Genomic DNA, 25229 nt, shown 5'->3' with positions numbered 1-25229 from the left:
ATAATATTTGATTTGCTTAGATAAGTTATATATTATTTTATTGTAGTTTACTATAAAAAGTAGTTCACCTTTTACGACTGAATAATCATAGAAAAAAACTTCATTATGTTTAATTTTAAGATTAAATTTTTTTACTGATAAAAAAGTTCGGTTATTGTTTTGCGTGTGTCTGGCCGCAAACCAAGTTGACTGTTGGCGGAAAATAATTGACATCAAAATGATGTCACTGTATGGATGCTTCTGAGCACCTGACACATGTGCCACAACCTTTCGTCAGTATATTCCCACTCACATTATTGCACAGCACAAAATTGTGGTCTTAGAACCTTCTGTAAGAAACCCATTAAATATTTGACGTACTGCATTAATTAGGAACATATAAATCATTGTATTTATAAGAGTCAGTTTGTTTATTACTTTAATTAGTTTTCTAAGCTAGACTCCTCAAATAGCATTTCTTCTTTTTGTCTTACACTTTCGCAGAAAAGTCTTAAATTGGCGGTGACGAAAGCGTTTGAATCGTGTGATTATCTCTTAAGCAGATTGCAGATTGTTTTAAATTCAATTTGGGTTTTTTCTTGAGTAGGTTAGGTTGTTTTCACAATCCTTTCTTAGTGGGGCAGCAAGGCCAAGCCTAAGACAAGAACAACATCAACATCAACAAGAGGAGTCTGGAAGGACACGTTATAGCGCTTCTGAAAAACACGAGAAAACACTTGCCAAAAGAAAATGTGGGAGATGGAAGGGAAGGAGTCGGTAGTTGCCAGAATGTTACCCTGATATGATTACCTTGCTTTACAAGTTTGCTGCAAGGCCACGACGAGAAACAAAAATGAATGGTTAACTAAATGAAAGGATACTCTAGATGGTACAATTTTAAGGTCATTTGTGTTTAGGATTTCAGTTCTATAAGCTTTAAGTTTGCTATCTCTAACAATGGCGCTTAAAACCTATTTAAATTCAGTTTTGTTTTATTGCTTTAATTCATTATGTATTTAAATTTGAATCTTTATGGCCATAAAGTTAGTGGCTTAGGCCGCGGATTATTTAATATTAAAAGCTAAAGAGTTTAATGTGGGTCCACGAAAAACGAAATGTGGCCAGAAATTTAAGTTTACTATTTATCATTTTCTTTTAAGTCTGTATAAAATGAAGTTGTTAAAGAATTTTATGAAAAATACGAACAGATTAAAAACTAGTTTTCCTAACACTAAAACTTTAGCATTCGTCCAAAAATAGCTCAACGGTGATGAGAATTTCGGGAAATGATGAAAAAATGCTGATGACAGAGCCGCCATGGGAAATAACTTAACCAACAGCCACTACCCTCGGCAAGGGTATAAAATGGTTCGAAAAGGAGACAATGGGTGGGTGAGTTGGCGGCCCTGAAGGTAAGTCTCGAACGAAATATGCCAACATGCACATGACATACTAACTAGCGCTGCTTTGCATCACCTACACGTCCACCTCCGCCTCCGTCCTCCGTCCAAGTTCCCTTCCGGAATCCCATTCGGCTGCGTGACAACGTACCCGTCATCACATCACACGCAGACATTGTCTTACAGTTATGACTGGCGTTGCTATTTGGAATTCGACACGTACGCGGGTATCCCAGGACACGTAGAACGGTGTAATCCCGGGGTAGGGATGTTCCAAGGGCGTGGGAAGCTGAAAGCAAATGGGGGGCTGTTCAAGGGGCTTCAAAGGGGGCGGCATGTGCCGCGTCGATTTTGACACGTTGCCAGTGTGTGGGAGCTGGTAATTGTGGTGTAAAACTGTAGAATAACAGCACTTAGCTGGCTGCTAATACGTGCACGTGTCTGCTTTGTTGCACAACACGGCGTATGCGCAATGTTCATCTCCCCTCACTGAATCAATAATATAAAAACTGCACACAAAACACAAACTCAATCGAACTCGTTAGGCTTTCAATTTGCCATTAGCAAGCTCGATTAATTACGAATTTCTGTTGTTAATCAACTTGCCAGTCCCAAATGACTTGTCGATCGGAATTAGAGAAACATTTGCCTGTATTATTCTCCATAGGCAGCATCTGTGGCAAACAGATAATGATTATAATCAGCTTAGGGCTGGGCCTGGTTTTCCATTAACTGCTGCCAGTTCATATGCATATTTTTATTTAATTAAAGTCGAGAGTAAATAGCAAAAGTAATGTTGACAGCCGTTGGTTGAAAGCGATTGAAAGGACTTCGATATGTGGATTCACCATATGGCAGACCAAGGAAAATTCACAGACACCGAAAGTCACAAAGGCCAAAAAAGGGAAAATGCGAAAAAGCGCGAGGAGGGAGGGGGAAGAAGAAAGGAAAAAGGGAGAGCGAGGGCAAGACAAGAAGAAAATGTGGCACGCGGCATTCACCGCACAATTCCATTACGTAAAGCAAACATCAGATGGCTGCATGATTGGGTTTGGGTTTGCTGCTTCTTGCGGCTCCCCAACGCCCGTTGCTTGGCATGTGGGCGTGGCGCCAGTAAAAGCAACATATTGAATATTGATGCGCATCGATTTCGACTTGAAAGCGGGAAAAGTTCATGCCAACAACGCACACACACGCGCACGCTCTTTGTTTATAATAAAAACATTTGCAATTTCTTGCATCCACGCATTCAATAGCTTCCGACACTATTCTGCATGGTAAAGGTCGATTTTATTTAACGAATCCCATTTTGTTATTATAAAAACGTTTTGAAGGATAGCTACCTGCAAGGCATGTACAAAGTTAAAGGTTTTTACATGAAAAAGGGTGTATGGAATGCCACCGTTAAACAATTTTAGATACCAGCATTGTTCTTGGATTACAAATCTTATTATATAATAAAATGAAATCAAAATGGGCATAAAAATACAGGATTTATTAATATTTATAACACTTACAAATCATACCTAAGAGTTTTGCCCTAAAATAGTATTTTACGTAAACAATTTAAATAATAATTTTAACCACAGAGTCCTTGAAGGGGACATCTTCGTCTTTAAGCTCTTCCATAAACTACAACATGAGTATTATTCTGTTCTTGGCGATTAAACTTTTTGTTCACGCAAATTGGGATCGAGATAACTCGATTCCGGTCAAACTTTCGACAGCCGAGTGTAAGTGCACTCAGCGCAGTTAACTGGCTGCGGCGTCTGCGAAGCAATTTGTGAACGCTCGTCGAGCATTTAAAACAATTGGTGCCAAACAATTACGCGGAGGGTGCCTTGCCCGAGGAACAGCGGGAGGGGGTAGCAGGGGCAGTATGCGTGGAAGGAAGCCAAAGACTTCCTCGCCAAATTAGCGACAAATGTGTGGCGGCTGGAAGGATGGGGGCGTGTCAAGTCAGCTGAGGACGGGGGAAGGAAGGCGGTGCAGACAACGACCCAAATTGCAAATTGCAACAAAGTTGAGCGAAAGTGGGACAACGATGGCGACAACGAGCGCGACGACGGCCGCTTTGTCTGCGTAAGTTGGTAATAAGCAAATTAAATGCCAAGGAAACGCGGCCCAGCAAAGTAGGCAACAATAAAAATCCACCAACTGCCAATATGAGCCGAGTGACTTGGCGCATTAACACCCCGATGACGCCACATGCCACCAGCAGCAGCAACATGCAACCGAAGCGCAATATCATGGGCGTTAATTGCCACTCAATATTAGGGCTCAGGGAGGGGCAAAGCGAGCGGCCAAAACGGAAATGGGCGTTGGACGATGGCAGCATGAGAAAGTTCTATGGTCATGCTTGAGCAGCCCACACGTACCAACTTACCGTAGCCATAACTGCCAAAATAACAATAATAATATATTTTGCTCTTTACTCAATATTTGTACAGATTATTGATCGATAATATGTTAAACAAATTATATAAATAATTTAAATTTATTTATTAACCAACTGCTAGCATTCAAAGCTTTCCATTCATTTGACACTTTTTCCAATCAGTTTATTTTATATTCGTTTTATATTGCGGTCTAAAATATTTGTTCATGGTTTGGATAAAGAAAATTTTTTGTAACTTTTCCCACAATGTGAAAAACTAGGGACAAAATGTGTTAATTTAAAAAAAAAAGTTATTTTATTTATTTAATTTCTTTTTTTCTAAATGAACAGAAATTCAGTATGTTTTAGTATTTTAAACGTTGAAATTTTAAATGAATTTGTTTTTTAGACAGACGGAGCTACCATTATCCCACTGTGAGCTAGTGCTAGTCACGTTCTACAAAGTTTCCTGCGCTTTTCCACGCTTTCATTTACTTTTAAAGGATCTTATGCACAGCTTTCCTTCAGCCCTCACTATGTTTTTTCCCAGTAATTGCAGTTTTGCTTTCGCTTTCCCAGGAAAAATGTTTATGGTAGAGCTGGAGCGAGAGGGGAAATATGAAAACAACAAAAGTCATAAAAAATATATAAATAAAATGCGCTCTTCCATAAATCTCATACGTGTGAGTGTCCATGTGGGCGTTGGTGATTGTGTTTGTGCGAGGGGGGATTTTTCGGTTCGTGCGTGCTGACTTGCCAAAGATCCTGTCTGCACCGAAAACAACAATAACTACAGAAAGAGGAGCAGCAGACCTCCTGGCTGAAATTTATAAATTTAATAAAGGGAAAACTATGAGAAATGTAAATGCAAATGGGGCCCTTGTTTTTGCGTTTAAGCTTCATGCAATGTGTTTCTGCAGATAGAATTTCATTTATGATATGCGCACAATTTTATTCATTTAAATTTGTTTCTGATATACACAGAATGGTTGGTTGCCTCTTGCTGAGTGCTCATCTGCTAATTCACCCACACCCATGCAAGTGTGAATAAAAACATACATATAAATGGAATCACTATTTAAAACACATTAACATATTCCGGCGTGTTTAGGACGAAGGACTCCCCTTTGCACTTGAAAAACTTAAATCAATTGCTCAATATTATTTTATGCCAACGAAATTTTACGACCCATTGAACTCTCGACCGCAGAACAAACAAATAAACAATGGATAGGATTAATTAAAAAACAGGTTGTAGATACTAAAGGGCATGGGCAAAAAAAATGTATTTAATTAAATATTTATATATATTATTATTATTTTACCCCCCATGCTAGCCGATTTCTGTTCATTTGCGAATTTATATTCATTGAGGTTTTCGATGCAAATAATTTGCATTTAACACATGCGCACAGGCATACAGCTTCGACCACAAAATTACATTTAATTCTCATAGCACAAAATTATCAACCAGCAAATCCGTTTATGCACTTGATGTCCTTAATGACTTTTGTTGCTTCTCTTGCCGCTGCAGTTTTCAGTTTCAGTCTAGTCGCCCAATACAATTAATTAAACATTTTCGTTTGTTTAGAAAATTGCATTTGAGATCTCATTCGCCAAAAATTGATATTCCTGCGATGGTTCAATGATAATATTTGCTGGCAAATTATTCCGTAAAATTCAATAAAATATCTAACATGAGAGGGCAGCACGTGTAACTATCTGCGAACAGAAATATCCCAGTAAATATTTTAACAGAGTTAAACAATTTCCACAACCGCCAAATTTGAATGATTTCAATGAAATTTTATTGTTAGGGGAATAGTTTTATTTCGTTGTTTTTTATGGCCACTAAGCTACAATAATTGCCGGACTTTAAATGATTTGCCAGTGCACATGGCAGCCATGCAGTTGTGTAATTTGGGGCTATTAAATTATTAAAATTTTCATTATAAAGTCAAACAAGCGACATGAATGAAAAAGGAAGGAAATAACGAAACATAATTTGCATATTTGTTTATTTGCCGCCGCTGTTTTTGTTTCTGTTTGCTTTCGCTTGGCCGGTTGGGGACTCGTTTGTTTTGCATTTGCATTGTTGTGGAATGTTTAACCAGTTTATTGTTCAAGGCTATTGAATCGAAGAAGTCCTCTCTGCCCAGTTGCTTTGTGCCAGATACGATTGTAAAACATATAAATAATCGCTTGATAATAATAATAATAATAAAAGTAAAGTGCATTAATTAGTTATGAAGCACTTAAGCTGGTTAATTACAATCGAAAAAATCTTTTGCAATTAAAAACATATGCATTTTATGTTAGCCATGTCGCTCTCAATTAGCTTCAATTAAAAAAGATTAAATATGTACACGGTAATCCTTTTCGTATCCAATTTAAATTTAAGCCGATAAAAAAGGCTATAAGCTTTTTTTGTTTATGCCAAAAGCCTTCCTGTCATAACTTTGCATTTGTCTCGCTTAGAATCCTGTCTTGCCATCGTCCTTTTCGGCCTCCTCCAGTTAACCGGCAACTAGGGGAAAGTCCCTGAACAGTAAATCAAATCAGAGACCAGAACGCCATACTAGTATTAATGCATGAATCGTTCCCCTTCTGCAGGAATGTTCCCCAGCTCTCGTCCCTATATTCTCGTTATTTACGAGACGTCCGCCCTCTACATATTTGACTTTAATATACTCTCGAGTTACTCTAATTTGTGGTTGTCAGCAAATTTTGGACCACAGTCCTGCAGCTGGGTAGAATCTGCTTTGGGAATTTAATTTTTCTTATTTCTGTTTTGCGTTTCGCTTGTGGCTGTGTTGCCTGGCAACTTTGATTTGTTGGACTAAACTATTCGGCTTTGCGGTCCTTCATCGTAGGTTATGAATTATTCAAAATGGGGGAAACCGAGACATGAGATAAACCGTACTAAATTGATTCGAATGCTTAATATTTAATGGGGTATAAGTGTTCTTAACATTCTGCAAAGTGATTAAGAATAGACAGTAGATTTGTTGTCTTTCAATTGCCAATGTTCCGAACAGAAATTCCATTACACGCATATCAAACTATAACAAACTTCCATTTAGCACTTTACAACTCGCCACAAAACTTGGGTTGAGTTTATTCAATTCAAGTACCATTTTCTACACTTTGCACTTCACTGGCAGAACTATGAGAGTGGGCACAAGGAATTTTTCCTTGGCGAAAGAAAACACCAACAATACATGGGTGAAAGAATAAACTTGAGCAGAGAAAGTGCCGGAGGAAAATTACAAAATACTGGCCACAGCACTCTGATAGATGATAGGCATGGAAAACAGATGGAAAATATAAGGGAAAACTGTGGAAAACCAGCATCATGTTTCCTTTTTGAGCAGAAAACAAATGTCAACACATTCCACAGCATGTCAGGTTGTCCAGCCAGTCATTATCGCAATTTATGTGCTCCAGTTTGATCAAACGACTATGATAAAATTGTTTTCGTTGGTCTTTGTGCTGCTCAATTAGTTGGCTCCGACAGGGTATTTTCTCATAATTAAGGTACCTTTTGCCAACGAAATTAGTGCTTACAAAAGTATTCGCCCAAAGAGAGAGCCAAAGAGAGGCCAACAGGAATTCAAAATGAAAACGTTGGAACAATCCATTAGGTCAAGCAATTTAATTACAAATTTTTAAGGGGCGCTCCAAGGGGAAAACATTTCTGTTAGCCCTGTTTATGACGGAGATTTTCAATTTCCCCCCGTAGTTCGTAACAAACTTTCTGCGTAACCTGCGTAAAGAAGTAACAACAACAACTCGAAGACTGGGCCATTTGCATAAGGGGCCAACGCAGAAACGACACAATAACTCAATTCGCAGCACAAAAACCAAAAATAAAGCAGAAAGAAAAAAAATCAAATGTGCCACAAAGGGAATAAGGCATAAAAGCCGGCGCAAAAACTTTTCTGCCAAGGCAGTAAATCCTGCAGGATATGGCCCTAAGCTTAACAACACAACGCACAACTATTCCATGGTGGTGTCGAGGGGAGCGACAACTTTGATGTCCTGGCCGAAAGAAGATCCCAGTTTCAGGATAGTGAAGAAGAGTTAACAACTATGCACAAAACGCCAAATATTTGAAATATGTGTAGCAACAAAAATGTTGACATTTGAACTGATTTCCAGGCAGTCTCCACAGTTCAGACTCCATTTCCCTGCTGAGTGCTCTTACACAATACAGGCAGAAAAAACTTTTTTTAAAATATAAAATTAAAATGTGGAATTAAAGTAAGAGATTCTGTAATAGAATGTTTCATTTCAAGTATCAGGAATTCAATAAATCTAAGAACACAAAAAGCTTTTATTATGACATTTCCTTGTAAACCAAAAACACTTCAAAATGTGGTAAAATATTTTATCTTCAAAATTTCAAATGTGATTTTCTTTACATTTTTTTTTTGTTATTTCTGAAATTTTCCTTTAAGAAGTGTACTTTTTTTACGAGTGACTTAGCCGGCGAAATGTTGTGGCAAATTAAGTTGGCGGCAGTGCGAAATTGCTTTGCCCGGAGAGTATTGGCAACAAAAATGATAGAGAAAACAGAAGCCGAAACGTAAAAGGGGGAAGACAAGTTCGTAAGTAGCTTTTGTTTGGTAAATTGGCGGCAACAATAGTTGACACAAGTTTTGGTGAGCGAGTGGCAAGATTCGAGGCATTGTTATTGGCAATTTCTGCAGCAGCCATTTCTGCTGTCGGTTGTCATGGGAATAAATGTAAAATCAGCCACATACAAATTGCTTTCATCGTTTTCGGTTCACTATATTTCCAAGAATAGGTTCATGTTCATATGTTAGCTTATGGTTAACTTAATGAAGAAAATAAAGTAAAATACAAACACATAGCTTATAATACTTGACATTGGGATTTGCGTATTTTTCAAAATTCATTTAGTGGTGTCCCTTGTTTGTTATGCTTTAGTTTTATGTCATTTACTTACAGTAATTATTTAACGATTTGTTTTAAATACTGTGGCTATTATAGGCTTATTTTCAGTATTCTACGAAATAAAATAAAGTAAATAGATTGTGTCTCTGCTATCTCTAGGTGTAGACTTTTTAAACGTTATATATTTTCCTTAAAACTTTAAAATTCTTTCCTTGGGGAAAAACTGGTACTCATTTAGACTTACTACTTTTGAACTATATACAAGCTAGGTAAATCCTTTCGGTTGACTTATAAATAATTTTCATTTCTATTGCGTAAGTTTGAGAAAATGTACATCAAACTCTTTAATATGTTTTGTAAATAATTCCAAGCAACTTGCTAAAGCGACTTTATTTATGCAATATTCTCTGCGAAATTAGTTTCCCTTACGGGAATCGCTGCTTATATCGATACGGCCAACCTTCAGTGCAATCTCCAGGGAAACCTCCACTGCAATTTTCTTAACTAATTTACGCTGGCAGAAAGTTTGCTCGCAGAAAAGCCAGAAGGCCAGCAGTCGGAGTTCTAACCACGAGCAATGCCGCCAAGTCAAAGATAAACTTTACACCAAAATGTATTATTAAATTTACGCAGGACCCATAAAATTCCAGACCAAAGAAAAGGAAACCGGAGAGGGTTGGGATGCGGACAGCGATTGGAGAGGACTTGGCAGGCAGCTGTCTGTCGCCGCATTGCGGGCACGACGGGAAGTCCTGAAGGACTTCTTGGCAGCCGCTCCTCCCTGATGCTTCTATATATTGGTCGTAATACTTCTGCCGGGTAGCGGCTGGAACTGCTGCAGCTCGGTGCGTACGGTTCCAGTGGACGAGGACGAGGAGGAGGAGTAGGAGTCTGTGGTCGAGCCATTGGATGCCGACGAGCCCGATGATATTGTGGAATCGGTTCTCTGCTGGCATCCCAAGGGATTTGCGGTATTTTCTGATGCTGTTGTTGTTTGCAAATCCTTGCCGGAAGCCTGACGCTGCAATTGAGGTATGCGGCTTGACGTGGTCGGTGCCATTGCTCCAGGAGAATCCCCAGCTTCACCGCCTGGCAGGGATTGGGATTGGGCTTGGGATTGGGATTCCACCTGCTTTGTAGGCCTGGGAATAAGCGAGGTCCTCGAGGGCGATTTCATGGGCTGTGCATACAAATCGCCGTTGGGCGCCGCCCAGTTGCAACTTCCAGGACTGGCCTTAATTGCGTAAATGCACTCGGTCCGCTCGCCCTGAGGGGGTGTGGCCTCATGGGCCGGCGGCACCGACTCGAAGGATTGAAAAGATCCGCTCAGTGCCGTCATCGCCGTTGACTCCGTCATTCTTTTCACTCGTTTAAGACTGGAGGCTGGTGACTTAGGCACAATGGGTCCAACGATGAGGGTGTTCTGCGAGATTTGAGGCTCCTTCTGGTCCTCATCTTCGGCTTCACAATCCCTGGCCACTTGGAGTGGCGAAGTGGTTATGTTGCTGCTGTCCCTGCGCCTCCTGCCCAACGTGTTGCTTATGGTCCTCGGGGGCGGCAGGGGAGCGCTGAAGTTCTGCGGTGGCAGGGAATTCCGCTTATAACTGCTGTTAATTAAATCCTGCTCTGTGGGCAGAACCTTGGGATAGTTACGCTGCCGCAAGAGCTCCAATTGCTGGGCAGCCGTCAAAGGAATGACCTCCAAACCATCGGAATCCTCTCTACTGGTGACATTAATATCCACATCGTCAGCGTGCACAAAACTGGTGACCTGCTCGTCAGCAGCCAAGATCATATCTACCGGATCCGAATGGGAGTGCGTGTGGTTTCTCATCGGATATTGCTGTTGGAGGATGTCATCACTGGGTTCCGTTAAGGCTGAATGCTGTCTCTGTAGTAGCATCTCATAGTGCTGCGGTTCATGCATATGTTGGGGGATAAGTAGGGCTGCATCGGCCACTTCTATATCCTGGCATATGATTAGCCTGCCATCGGATAAAATCGGTTGAGGAGGTGGTGTGGCTGTATTAAAACTTCCCGATTTCGGCGCCTCCTGTCCCGACATCCACTCGCAAACTTTCGTATGCGTGTCCACTGTGGAGCAACTGAGCGACCTTTGACCCGTTTTGATGGCTTCATAAGTGTTTGATTTCCTGGTCATCTCTAGAACAAAACTTTCATCTCCATCTCGGGACTTGCTGCACCTCTTTAGCTCTTCATCATTAGCACCATCGTAGCTGAGGATAGTTCCGCCCAATTTGGGAGCGGGGAATGGTAAAGCCTTAGCCCTCCGACGACGTTGACGCAATAAGAAGGTTAAATAAATCAGCACATTAAGAGCTATTATAATGGCTATCAGGGCGATCAGGAGTTGCATTATAGCCTCCGATTTGGCCACCGTCTCAGGAGGCGCCTGCTGCTGTTCCTCTCCGCTATCTAAAAGGATTTGTGGAGGTCACCAAGTCCTCGAATTCACTGCCACCCTGCATCTTGTGGACATGACCAAAAGTTGGTGGAGCATTGTACATATTCTCCGCAGCCGTTTCCGTGGATTCACCACTCTGAGTCGGACCAGCCAGACTGGGTTCCTGAAGAAGGAGCTTCAATGTCCTCACAGGGTCATCTGCCCCGTGGTCCCTTGGCCCGTACTTGCTCATGTGACCCGTAATCACCTCTTGACTTGGTCCATGCAGCTGCTCCTGAATGGCGGCAATCTGGTTCAGTTCGTCCGGAAGCTCTTTGTTCCAGAAATTCATGTAAATGTGACGGTACTTGTAGCCCACAGTTGGTGGAATGCCTGGAGGAAAATATTGAAAATATGGTTTATAATAATGCATTTGCATTTCGAAGAAGGATGTTTAGTAATATAAGCCAAGGAGCATGTAAAAAGCCAGGACTTTTTCTCTGCACAATGATGAGGTTTATTTATAGATTAAGCCATAATTGAAATTACATTATTTTACATTAAAAATAAAAATCAACTTACCAATATTAAGATACGCCTGAGCCCTCCTATTAAACTCCGGCCAGTCCAAGTCGTAGCGATCCCATTCGAGGGCATGTGAATTGAGGAAGATGCCCTTCCAGGGAGCCTTGGGATTACTGAAAAAACATGAAGGCAAAAGATGAGAACTTGGGCCAACGGATGTATTATCGTCTAGTTTCACATTTATGCCCCACATCTTGCCCAGAAAAGAATCTCATTTTATCGACATAATCCGGCCATTCATTTGCTCATTTAAATGACATGGTTATGGCCAATAACCACACTCCCTGCAGTCGAATGCCAAAACGTCCTGCTAACGATCTCTGATTTCAGTTTTGATTGCCACACCCATTTCCATTTTTTGCCCGGCCTTTATTTTTATCCCCGAGCGTTGGCCACTTCAACTAATAATATTTGCATGTGCCGCCACCCAAGCCGGGTGCTGTGGAATAATAATAAAAGCGGTAGTAAAAATTCTATTCATTTCGCTGTCCAAGCGTTGCAGATTGCAAAACGTGCCCCATTGGAAGGCAAAGCCAATGCCAAACCAAAGCCACTAGTCGTAGCCATTCCACAACTCATGAATATCCCACACTGCATCCGCATCCGCATCCGCATTCAACATTCGCTTTTGCATCCGCATTTGCATGCAGAACTGTGACTCTTCGTGTTGATGTTGATGGCCAACTCCCAACTCCCCTTGCCCAGTTTTTATATTCCTCAACCCAAACTCCTCTGCTAACTTTCTCCAAATGCACTTTTCACATCCGCTTTTTGGCCTGCAAGTCCAGCGGCGAGTACTCACCCGGTCTTTACGAAATTCGTCCAATATGCCATTACCGCCTCGGAAAGCAGCTTTTCCTGCACCGTGTAGTTGCCAGTGGGAAAAGGACCTGCGGGGGCCAAAGGAGCACCGAAGATAAACGCCAATTCCTCGCCCATAATGCTATGCGGTAACTGTAAGTGAAAATGTATATAGTCTATATGTATCCACGTGCCAGTAAATCAAGCCGGTAAGGGAATACTCTAAAGCGCAGACCATTAAAACAAGCTGGGGAGCTATAAATAATAAAGCATTAGCGATGGTGGTAAATGTGTTCTTAGGTTCAGAGATTCCATCAAAACGAAGGGATTTTAAGAAACTTGTCCAACAGATATCAATGTTGGATATTAAAGAGTGACTTATCTAGAGGGAAAGGCAATCTGATAAGATTAAAATCAATCATTTAAAATATTTAGGAGTGTCATCTAAAATGTAATAAATTACTGCAACAGCAACACTTGTAATATAAAACAAAAAGATTTAAAATATTTATTAGTCTGGTAGTAAAAGCTTTTGTTCTTTTATTTCAGATGTAAAGTTAAGTCCTACATTTTATTAGCATCCACCTTGCAGGGACTTTGATTTAGGGATGGAAATCACCTAATGTTGCCAACCTTCATCACAGAGTATATATAGCCCATGCAAAATGTAATGCGGCTAGAGGAACTCGGTGACTCGGAGATCGGTGTGAAATGTTTTCAGCAGTATTTTAACGGCTCTTTTTTGGCCATTGTGACCAACCGGCATCAATCTTCTTAGACGGCCTGCATAAATATTTAGCTAGTCGAAGACAGGAGGGAACCCGGGACGGGGACGTGGACAAGGACGAGGCCGCCGGAGGGAGTCGCTGAATGTAAGTAGGTAATAAAGCCAAGTTTTTATTGTTGCCATGAAAAATGTAACAAAGTCACAAAGCATTTCTGTCTGAGCACATCAAAATGGCACTGGCCCGGCGGAGATGCTGACTGTTCTTTTGCTTCTCGGACGATGTCCTTTGCGCCGCTGAAATCTTTTATGGCATTTATGAATGATGAATTTCGCTTTTGATTTTCATTTTGCAATTGTGTGAGAATTTGATGAAACGAGCAAACGGAATTCAATATTGTTCCGCCAAAACCAGGCTTAGTCTAAGCTTTTTGTTGAGCGTTCTGTGACGAATATACACGGTTCAATGGCCTTCTAACGAAATCAAAGCGAATCTTTAAGGTTTTTTTACGATTGGAATTGATCAGGCAGCGTGGCGTATGTTTATTTTGCTTTACGGTTAACAGTTTGTTGACATGCCAGAGAAATGGACAGAGGAATATTTTCATATCAATCAAATTGAGTGGTTGCATTGGCAAATATTATTCTTGTATTTTTCAGTGGCGGCAAAATGTAAATTTCCCATAAATACACATTTTACTGCAAATGTTGACACAAAACCTAAAAATTGCATTAAACACTTCCGTTTAAATTCAGCAGATTCAATATTAGCCCACGCTATGAATCCATAATTACAGCATATTCAGATATTGGCCCAAAATTATTTATGTATTTATTCGATTGGCCGAAGCGTGGGCACTTCCTGTGAAAAGTTATCTTTATTGGCCAGCGATTCTTGCTTTAAAGTTGCAAATAAAAAATTACCGGAGCGGAGGCGGAAATTCAATTTGGAATAAATGCGTAACTTTCGTAATTTATGCCCCTCCGATTGCCCACCCCAAAAAAACAACTCCTGTGCCCACGGCAACGGAAGCAACAATTTGACTTAGCGCCATTTGTCGTAATAAACCTAATGGAGTTAATGGCACTCGCAGCGTGTAAAATTTCCAAAAATATTCCCCCGAATTGGCTTAGAGCAAATCGTTTTCGGCGGAATCTAGAATCCGTAACCCGAGGCAATTGCCAGAACGGCGTGAATTTGCCGAGAGGCTGGGAATGCCAGCCGCACAATTTGCTCTCATCTTTTTATAATTTTATTGGATTACAGAAGAGTTGAGGAAGGCCAGGTCTCTTTAATTTGGTATTTTTGTGTCTCGGTAATTAAATATTTTCCCACACAGAAAATTTCCCAAAAAAATGTACGCTGTATATTAAGCGAAACGGGCACGTTTTTCAGTATTTGCCAAACACTCGAGTTTCAGCAACCTTTTTGTGCGGACTTTGCGGTCGGAAACTTTCTACCACGCACCGAAATAAAAACTTTAGTTTCAAGTCATATTTATTTTATTTTCATAAATTTCTTTTCCTTCCTCAACCATTTCGCATTCTTATCAGAAGGAGAAAGTCCTTGGAGCAAGGGGAAATGCCCAAATAGTCGACGAAAAAACTTTCCCAAGAAAAAAAAGGAACCGACCAGACGGGACATACTTCAAATGTTTTTTATTTGTGGGGTTTTTGCGGAAAATTCTTGGGATGCTGACCGCGTTTAGAATGCGATGATAATGACGTTTGTCTACGTGGGTCTCTGTATGCCTGGGCACTGGGAAAATGCTAAATTTAATATGGAAAACTTATTAAACTGTCCTCGAGCCGAAGTCGTTTTCATCTCTTTTCCCTCGATTATGCCCAAATAAATTGGAACTTGTTTTGCCAAACTTTTCGGCTCGCTGAGTTTATTGCTCAGCTTGGGAAATTAGAAAAAGGAACATAGAAAAATCTCCAAAGAAGCAATTTTCCTCAATCCCCATGCCGTTTATTTGTGTGCGCATTTTGCGTTTTGTCTTCGGGATTAAATTCAATTAGGCCATACTTTACGCACATTTCCGATTTTTGTGGAAAAATGTATTCTTGGAAAAGCGACAGCCAACCTTAAGAGCCTTTAAGCCCTTTTGTTATAAGAAGCCAAGTCATTGTCCCATGTTAAAGCTGATATTTCTTCATGAAAATAAGAAATTTGTTGGTATTTGTATGAAAAAGTTAACAAAACATAAGCAGTTAAGCTAATTTGTAAGTTTTTAAATAAATTTAGGTAATAGTGAACATTTGTGGGATCTTATGAGGATGCTAAAATATTTTCGCTTTTTTATTAAACTCTCTTGAACATTCTGGTATTTTCTCTTTGCCCAATTAAGTGGCCAATTTCCTTTTGTTCTCATTACCATTTGTAAGTAGCGGATTTCGTTGACATTTTCAGACCGAGTTTATTATGCTGTCGCTGGGATTAAATCAATTAAGCCCAACTTTAAGCACAGCCTCCATTTCGCTGGAATTATCTATGCTTGGAATAATTTTCGCTATTTTTAACAATCGCCCTGAGGCGCAACTTGGTCTCAGTGGAATGAAATTGTTGGACACTTCAAGCCAAGTACGTAAGTAGTCTCTTTGGCCCGTTTTGAGGATGAGGCCGTGGCAAACAGGCAAGACATGTGCCAAAAAGTTTCACAATAAGCCCGCGGCCCATGCCAGATAGTCAAAGAAGCTGGACCGGAAGGGGCAAAGACGGGCGGAGGATTCTGCTGAGTGGGCGTGGTCCGACTGAGTGAGTGGCTGACGCTTGAGATGGAGTGCAGAAGCGCAGTTTATGCACAAATTCATTCGCATTCAGTCGAGTTCTGTTGGCTTCGGCCCTGACAAACAGAGAATGCGGCAACAGAAAGATGTTGGCATAAATAAAAAAAGACCCAGAATGTTGTGCGATTGTGTGGGCCTTAAGTTGTCTGACTGTTTTCCTGTCTGCTCCCTCCCCAAGAAGAAAAGTAAAGAAAAGCAAAGAAAAGCGAAGCGGAGGAACATAAACAGAAAACGAGTAGGTTGCGTTGGCGACAGCCAGCGATAATTTGTAGGCACACCCGAATATCCTTGGGATACGCAGCTCATGTTTAAGGCTTCGTCCCGAAAGCAGCATGAAATATTTAAGTGAATTTTATTCCAGCAATTTATTCGTAACTAATGCGATTCCTGGCTGCTGAATCCGGTCATATATCAGGGGGCATAAACATGTTCTTTTGTGTGATTTGGCTACTTTCAGTCGATGGCAACCGTTGGCAATTTATCAGACTTATATTCATACTTTAATTGCGGGCTATTAAAAAGTTGTTGCAACCCGCCAGCCACAAGCTGTTGACGCATCCAAAAGGCCATCTCCCCGAGCTGTTCATCTTTTTTGCAGTTTCAGTTGCAGTTTGTTTTATGGCCAACTTCTCGGCAACTATGGCCATAAAAATTCGCTTAGCGCAAGGATAAAAGTTGCCAAAAATATAATACGAAATAATAACTTTCCGCTCGGCGGAGGGAGTGTCTCTTTTGTTTTGGATCCCTATTTGAGTTGTTTTCAAATTCATTATTTCTGTATGGCTTGTTTGTGGAAGTTTTCTCTCCGTCTGCTGAGCAATTTTGCCGGCGGTTTTCTCTGAGTTTTTCAGCGAAGGCTTGGATGAAACTCCATGCTATCAGTGGAAAGATGAAAGGATTTCCAGAGAAATGTTTACTTATTCCATGCGTTCAGTGCTCCCTATTTGCCTATCAGTCCAATCATCTTAATTACAAATCAATATGCCCATTTAACTGTAGAGTAACAGAGGTCCGAGGCCACGACGACTTCATAGCAACACAAAGCTATCTCTGCGAGGCAATCAGTAACAAATCCATAAGCATGACAAAGCCATAAAAACCAAGTCAAGTCGGGGAGACAAGGACCCAGATAGCCATAACCATAGCAAGTCTCCTACTCCGCCCCTGGAAAGTGACCCCTCCTCGGACACAAATGAACCCTAAGTCAAGAGAATGCCGTCTGCTTAGCCAAAAGGACACGAGCTAAACTCGTCTGGCAGTGTTTTTGTTTTGGATTTCAGCGACTTCTGTATTTTTGTCTGCACTTTAAGAAATTGAAATACATTTTTGGGTTTTAGAAAACTAAAAAATCGTCTTAAAAATATAAAAATTCTTCATTTAAAGAGAAGTCACACTTAGTCTGAGAACTTTATTGCTTAAAGAGCTCCTAAAATCTACATATTATTTCGCCAAAGAGCTCTTTTATTGAAATTCAATTTAGATAAAATCTTATAAGATGTAGTAAATTTTAATAGGATGGGTTTTATGATTGGGATATTAATGTCGTCACCAAATGCTTAATACATGGAATATATTTTGCGATCTGCTCTATTTTCGGTGTACATATTTAGTAATTTCTGTTGCTGCTGGGTTCAATGGCTTCAATACAATCATTTCCCATTGGCAGCTGCAAACTTGCGAATTGTTTTGGCGAAAAAGCCAAAAACAGGCACCGTCAGCCAGTGATGAACTGAACTCAACAGCCCAGTGCCGCAAACTTTTCAGCATTATTGTTCCATTATTGGACGGACAAAATATGGTGGGAGAAAAGAGGATGGTTGGGGGAATCGAGTACATTATGGAAACTCATTAGATGCCAACTCATGCTGGGCTTATTTCGACTGGTCGGCGAGCGTTTAATTTAAATGCGCTGTAGAGTATGTAATTGGAATCGCCATTCGGGCATTGAGGATGGCTAATACTTACGTGGGCAAACGGTCCCGTCGCGCTGTTATGGCCAAATACGTACATATAATTGCGCCGATTGACATCCGCGTGGAACATCCCCGTCTGCAGTAGTGGACCCACCACTCGAGCATCGGACAGTATGTCCAGGACCACGTCGCGATGCTCCAAATTAGTGGCCTTAATCGGATTGTTGTACATGTCCTGGTATCTGCGGAGAGAAGAGAGAGTGCGGGTAAGACCGTGAACGGAACATCAACGCAACGTGGCGTATGCGTAATGTGCATTGTTAACATTTGGTGGCTCACTGTGGTGATGCCAGTGCGTGTGTTACCCGTTTTGTGTATTTACTCTCGGTCCGTAAAGCTTAATTACGCGGTTGGCTTTTGTACCGAGCACCCCCAGCCCACCGGTGGGACACACCCAGTCAACATTGGACAACAATGGGAGACTAATGCCGAAAATCGCGAATTAACCAAGAAACTCCCGCTGATTGCAATTGATTTTTGTGCAAGATTTGCTTCCCCTATAGCGGATCAAATTATTGAGAGCCCCCGAAACCGTTTGTGTTTTTCCATTGTTTTTTTACTCGATTCTTAAAGCTGAATTGCAGTGACCCAGAAGTAGTATTTAAGTTAAGTCCTGATATAAAACCTTTTATAAACGAGTAACAAATGGAAAGCTCAGCCAAGTCCTTTTTAAGCTTCTCAGTTATATGCATTTATAAAATCCTTAAATGATACATATTTCTTTACTTCCGAGGTTACCTTTTTAAAAATGTAAAACATAAAGTGTTTCGTCATCGTTATAATGGCCCGCAATTACAAACAATTGAATTATTAAATTTTCTCTTTATTTTTCCGCTCATCATATTGCGTTAAAGAAATACACAATAATATACATATTTAACCGACAGTATCAAGTTTGAAAAGAGAAAATTCAGGAGGAAACTTTTTCGTTGGCAAAACTTCTGTTAAACTTTCAACGCTTCACAAATTCAGCACTTTTGGGAATAATGCTTTAAATGGGTCTTTAATTTGTTGTTAAGCACTTTGTTGTCATTGTTTTTCTTCACATTGGAATTTAAGTTTATATTTATTGCAGTGGTAATTATATTGTTTAAAAGTATTGATTTTATATAAGCTTGGACTTAAAGATCTCTACCACAACTAAGATATTCCAGAATATGTCTTTAATCTTATAAATTTACCATTAATCCAAAATAAAGCTGCAGACCGCAATCAAATTCTGATTTGTATTTTGCGTAACAATTTAAGGAGCACCTGACAATTAAATCCTTTTCAGGAGCACCCTATGTAAATGGCTCCCTGTGCTGCCTTTTTCTTTAATAAATTTGTTTCCCCCAGTCCCACGTTAGATAAATCGGTATGCTTCTGGTTAAGTCCATCCCAGCATGAAATTATTACGGCGCAGCGGGAAAGACACGGAGACCGGAGAAAAAATACAGAAATCCCTCTGTGCCCGCCTTGTGTTCATGTCAAGCACAACACTTGGCCTTTTGCTAGCAGCTGTTGAGGCAGGTACAACATGCCACAGGACACACATTCACTGCGGAGTGTATGTGCGCGCCGGGTTTTTCAACGTCTTGGCGTAGCCTAATGTACAAATAAATAGAGCCATATTTTCCACATTTTCGTACGGCTTGTACTTATTTTAGTTTTCTTTTGCTGCCCGTCTTGTCTGTTTGTGTTTTGTGTGCCATGTTATGCATTTTATTGTCGGCTACTTAAGTTATGCACTTTGACCTCTATTCAGACGGCACAGTCGACGTCGACCCCCCGTGAAGAAGACTCGAAGAACGAAAGTCAGAGCTCGGCGGGGAGTACGGTGCCACTCATGAATGTATGGCCCGAGGTGGCTAGCAAGACGCCTTTCGTTTGCTCTACTTGCTGCTGTTTATGCAGGATTCAAAGGACACGCCGACAGCGGAGGTCATAGAGATATGCAAAATATTTCCGACATTTGACAGCAGAGACAAAGTAGTTAAAGTTGACCATTTTGGTTTTAAATTAGGCTTTATCAAAATATATTTGAAATGTAATTGTCATCAAATGAGAATATCCTATAATGTTATTTTCTAAATATACGATTTTTCTATATATATTATTTTCTATATATATTTTCGTATACACTTTAAAATAAGAAAATCTGTAGTAGGGTACTAAATATCAATTGTTGAAACTCCAAAAGTAATACGAAAAATAATTAAATTCTATTAATTTAATCCTTTGGATGTGCATAACTCTTAATCCTACTATTCCGACCGCCACTGTATACATTGCGTCAGTTCCCATTGCCGTCGACGGAGACACATGTTTGCATTGGAATCTTATTCGGAATCAGAATCGAAGCAGCTCAGCTTCGTTTTATATTTATTTGCGGTTTCTATTATGTAATCCCACATAGTTGAGCAGACGCTTAGAGCGTTCTGCAGGCGGTCTACGATGCGTATGCGCAATAAATAAAGTGTGAGCTTCAGAAATGCTTTTTCTGCTTATTAAGTTTAAAATCGTTTGCTTAAATTTCGGATTGTACATGTGCAGAAGTTCCCGCAGCAGCTCAAAACGTTGATCTTATTATGTTCCGCAATGTGGCATTATTATAAGCCCATCGGAAAACCCGCACCCACAATCGACTTAATTAAAATGCAAGCAAGCCACGATAATTCCGTTTGAGGAGGGTGAAAGAGCTCTTTTTTTGGAGCCGTCCATTGAGGAAACCATAAAAATGTGTCATAGCAAATATAATTTGGAAATCACGCGAATTGCGTTTGCGAAAACAAACAAAAAGTCGAGCAAACAAAATTCGAATGCCAGCAGACCAGCACAAATGCTTAATTAAAAGTTGGACGAATGTGCATTGGGGAAATCCCATGAAAAGCATGGAATAACCCGAACGTGTGGTGCTGTTGGTAAGGAAATAAGATTAAAATGCGCCACCAGCAAACAATAAGTGGAACATTTCCAGACTAAAGCCAGTCGAAAGTTTCGAGAACGAGACCATAGCCACCGACAATATAATTAAATATATATAAGCACGTGTGTATTTAGACGACAATTCTACGTAAAACATACACGCACCACAAAACGACCCACAAAAGCGGCCAAACACATGAAAACACTCAAAAGTAACCGCAAACCCTCGAAACACCAATACACATGCTTTAACACACACACATAAGCGCCCCCAACAAATGGCCACCGGAAATATGCACAACAAACACTCGAAAGTATGCAGTGGAAAACACACCAAGCAAAACCAGAAACAAATAGCAGGTGAAATAAGGGGTTAACAAAGGCGATGAGCGTCATTTGCTTTGCGCCACTGCCACGCCCACCTGGGCACCAGACCTCCCCTTCTGCACACCTTGAGTGGAGACCGAGGAATGACCATTCGGGGAACTCGCACAAGTGCGATCCAATTTGGCATTACAGTATGCAATTTTTTTTTATTTTCCCAGATATTGTTTTGGGATCACCCAAGGTAATGTGCGTAGGTTTTTGTTTTAAAATTAAGATAAGGAAAGAAGACATCATTTTCGAGTTTTTTTTTGTTTTCAAAAATGCTGTTAAATATCTCATTTTGTTTTATATCTAAAAAATTTATTGCTGTTCTTAACTGCATTTTTATCAAGAAGTAGTCTTAATAAATATTTTATACACCATATAAGACTCAGTCCTGAAAAGTAAACAAACTTTACAGGCTGTTCATGAATACAACTAAAGAACAAGGCAAATTAGCACCCTCGGTTCTTGTGGTCTACCGCACGGAGCACGTTCTCCCCTAACTTGGTTGCACAGTGTAGGTTGCTGACTTCCGCTGCTCGTTTCTGGAGCGTGAACAACACTCACATTTAATTTCCGAAGAGCGTATGTGACACTTTAAATATTTCCGCACTCAAACAAACACTTCTCCGCCAGAAACACACACAGGCACAAATATACATACACACACACTTGGAAACAGAAAGGCAGATGCGGATGCGGATACGGAGACACAGATACAGATGCAGACAGCGACAGGGACTGGGACAGGGACAGGCGGAGGTGTTCGTCGTACTTTTGGCCGGAGTGTCTGGTCTCCGGGTGCACAATTTTCTAGTGCCCTAGATTTTTGGCAGCTGCAGTTCTGTAATGAATTTGTTGAGGAGTTTGCTAATGAAGTACAACGAGTCTTTCGAACAAAATGCAATTTGATTTTAAATTGCATTAAGCGGAAATTGCAGGGAATGAGAATATGCTCCTAATGGCATTCAAACGAGTGGACAAATATTCCAGCTTTCTCTTTTTGCTCTTTAAATTTAAATCCAGCTTTGGCGAGTAAAGTTGGGTTAACTTTAAGTGAACCCAGACCTCAAACATTTAACTACCGCCTCAAATCACAGTTTGCACGGTGGCCTGGGAAAAAAAGGGGAAAATCAAATCCATTTAATCACCCAGAACCCTCGTGTACCCGATATGCCCGTAAACACAACAAGCAAAGCGAAACAACTCGTGTCTCATATATACCCGTGCACATATAGACACGGATGCGGACCACTAACTGGCGTTAATGCCCGACTTCTGCGGGGAATAGTGCGGGTTCATGAACCCCACTTAACTTGGATGGGGATGTGGATGCGGGAAGGCTAAGAGGCGGGGGTTGGCCCATTAAGTGTTCAACCGCTGCCAGGCTAAACAGCAAGACACTAAGGGATGTGTATGTGCCCTCGAAACTCCTGCCACGTCCTCCAATCAGAGCCTTAATGATGGAAATAGTACGAGACGGGTAAGGATACCATTTTATATCTAGAGACAGGACATGGTAAGCATCAATAAATATTCAAAGGCAGCATAAAAGGGTATATGTACATTATGTTTATTATCATAGAAAGGGTACATGCAAATTTATATTATTGATTATGGCCGTTATGGTTTATAAACCCCTGTAAAAATATTTCAGTGAAATTTTTAAATGGATATTAAATTTTCAATTAGGCATTTAAAGGCGAATAGAAATTGGATTGAATTCGATTTTGTTGACCAAATTCAGGATTTAACATACATTTTTGTTTTCTAATTTGTCGTAGAACATTACTGCCGCAACAAGCGGTTTGTATCCTTCAAAATAGACAATAATGCTTTCAAAAATATTTAGCTTTTCGGTACACAAATTCACCACTAATGCACTGGTCGACATGGCAATTGTTGAATTGAACAATTCGCAGCATTCGGTAATATGCCAGATTTCAATTATTTATTGCGCCCGCGTGGGCTTACAACAATTTCTGGTCAGTGCGGAATATAATATAATATATTGCGTATACGCCCCCCTGATCCGCCCAAAAAGCGTTTACCCAAATTGCTTTGCCACACACTGCGGCCGCTTTGTGTGCTAGTATGAGTGTCAGCCAGTTTGTTGTGGATAAGCACATGTGCACACATACGCCACAGGCCCACACACACACACAAACACACATCGACACACAGAGCCTTCAGCGCTGACAAACGATTATGAATAACTGCAACACGCCGGGGAAATGCGACCACTCATGACGGCGGGCTAACGGGAAAATATCTCAGCGAGTGCCTCTGGGCGCGTGTGTGCGAATATTTATGCCGCTCACAATGCAATAAGCACCATTTTATTACACTTCAACATCTACACTGAGTAGCAAAGTTGAGCAACGGATGCAATAAGTGGTCAGGGTGAGCACAGCTCGGAAATGCGCAAGAAAATATTCAACTTATCCTTCCATGCTAATGCTTTTTTGAGAGGAAATATATACATAAAGGTCGAATGTGTGATAGGCGGAATTTAAATATATTGCATGTATCATAATTTTGGGGAAATAAATATAAAGGATTACCTTATAATTTGGGATAATATCTGTATATGTTTTTGGATTTGAAACTAAGGCTATACAAATAAAAAATTATGTATTATTTTACTCAAAATTCCTAATATTTACTGATAAATTTTAAGTATATTATTATAATAATTGTAAAGTTTATAAATAATCTAAATATTTCATTGACCTTCTGAAGTAGCAAACATAAAAATTAAATTATGTGATATCCCCTTTTTTAATTTACATAATTTTAAGAGTTTTCCTCTTCAGCATATTTAAATGGTGTCTGGCCATCTCCACCTTTAAGCCACCGGAAGGTAAAAAAAATAATTCAAGAGGCGTTTGCACTTCATGAATGAAATTTCCACTCAAAATGCTGCCAATTTCCATATTTACCCTGCAAAGAATAACACTGAAATATGCAAAGTAAATAATTGCTTGGGTTTGAGAGCGGTGCTCCGACCGGTTGCATAATCGAAAGTTCTTCAAAATGCATGTCAGCGGCAGATCGGCTCGAAAGAGGCGTGGTCAGCGGTGGGCGGTTAGCGGTGCGAATGGCAGTAAGCGTACGAGAACATGTGGGCCATCACAGGGCGGCCGAAAACAATCGCTGAGCCGGATTGAGTTTTGAGCTCGCGTACACACAAGAGGAGTGGCAAAAAGCACGCATGTAATTTATGATGTTTCAGCGTGTAAACAACACGTTCCGAGCCGTCGAAAAAAAGAGTTGAGAGCACAACGCATAGGGAAAGTACATCTGCACTAGTTGCAACGGCGAGTAATTTACGAGAGAAGTTTGGCAAATAAAACGGGAGCAACTGGTTCAAGATGCTGCTGCCCCTGCTGCTGCTGCTGTTGCTGTTGCTGCTGGGGAATATATGGATATGGATATGGAACAAGAGCAGCTGGAAACCAAATGCATATTTAGCCAGCATATTAAAGCGAAAAGCGTACGGGGTAACAGCAGACAATGCCATTTAAAAGTTTATGGCTCTTGCCTCGCCCGCCCACTCACACCCCCTTTGCAGACACGCCCACATCATTTTCCTCGCCATAAGCGTTCCGTAATCGGTGTTGGAAAGCCAGCTATTAAGCATTGAAAAATATAAATAGCTTCTAGCCATAAAGGATAGTGTTTTTAAATTGAGACATTATAGCAGGCGATTAGTTTTGTGACCACTTGATCGATAATTGGTTTGATACTTATTAGAAATCATACCAAAATACAACTAGAAGAGTTAAAGACGGAAACTTATTTATTAAATTTCAGCAAAATATTTGTGCCGATTAAGAAAATACTTTCTTTCCCATTATTTTAACAAAATTTTAAGAACCTGAAATCTTTAAAGCTTAAAAATTTTATGGCTTTTTATCTACACTGAAAATAAGCTTTGCATACAATTTAGAGGGAAAACTTTTCTACATATTACAAATATGATAAGCACCTTATCTCC

General features: G+C 40.4%; 1 protein-coding gene across 1 annotated transcript in view; it reads right to left on the bottom strand.

The window, feature by feature from the left end:
* Nucleotides 1–8525: 8525 nt before the first annotated feature.
* LOC108115107 overlaps nt 8526–25229 on the bottom strand; it is a 40613-nt gene continuing 23909 nt past the window's right edge. The window contains 5 exon segments of the mRNA XM_017226356.2: nt 8526–11116; nt 11118–11473; nt 11663–11778; nt 12468–12619; nt 17946–18135. Coding sequence (XP_017081845.2) covers nt 9467–11116; nt 11118–11473; nt 11663–11778; nt 12468–12619; nt 17946–18135 — 2464 coding nt within the window. The 3' untranslated portion in view covers nt 8526–9466.

The sequence above is a fragment of the Drosophila eugracilis genome, unplaced genomic scaffold, assembly GCF_018153835.1.
Source record: "Drosophila eugracilis isolate 14026-0451.02 unplaced genomic scaffold, ASM1815383v1 contig_722, whole genome shotgun sequence".
NCBI classification, from domain to species: Eukaryota; Metazoa; Arthropoda; class Insecta; order Diptera; family Drosophilidae; genus Drosophila; species Drosophila eugracilis.
This window is presented reverse-complemented; position numbering and strand designations above follow the sequence as displayed.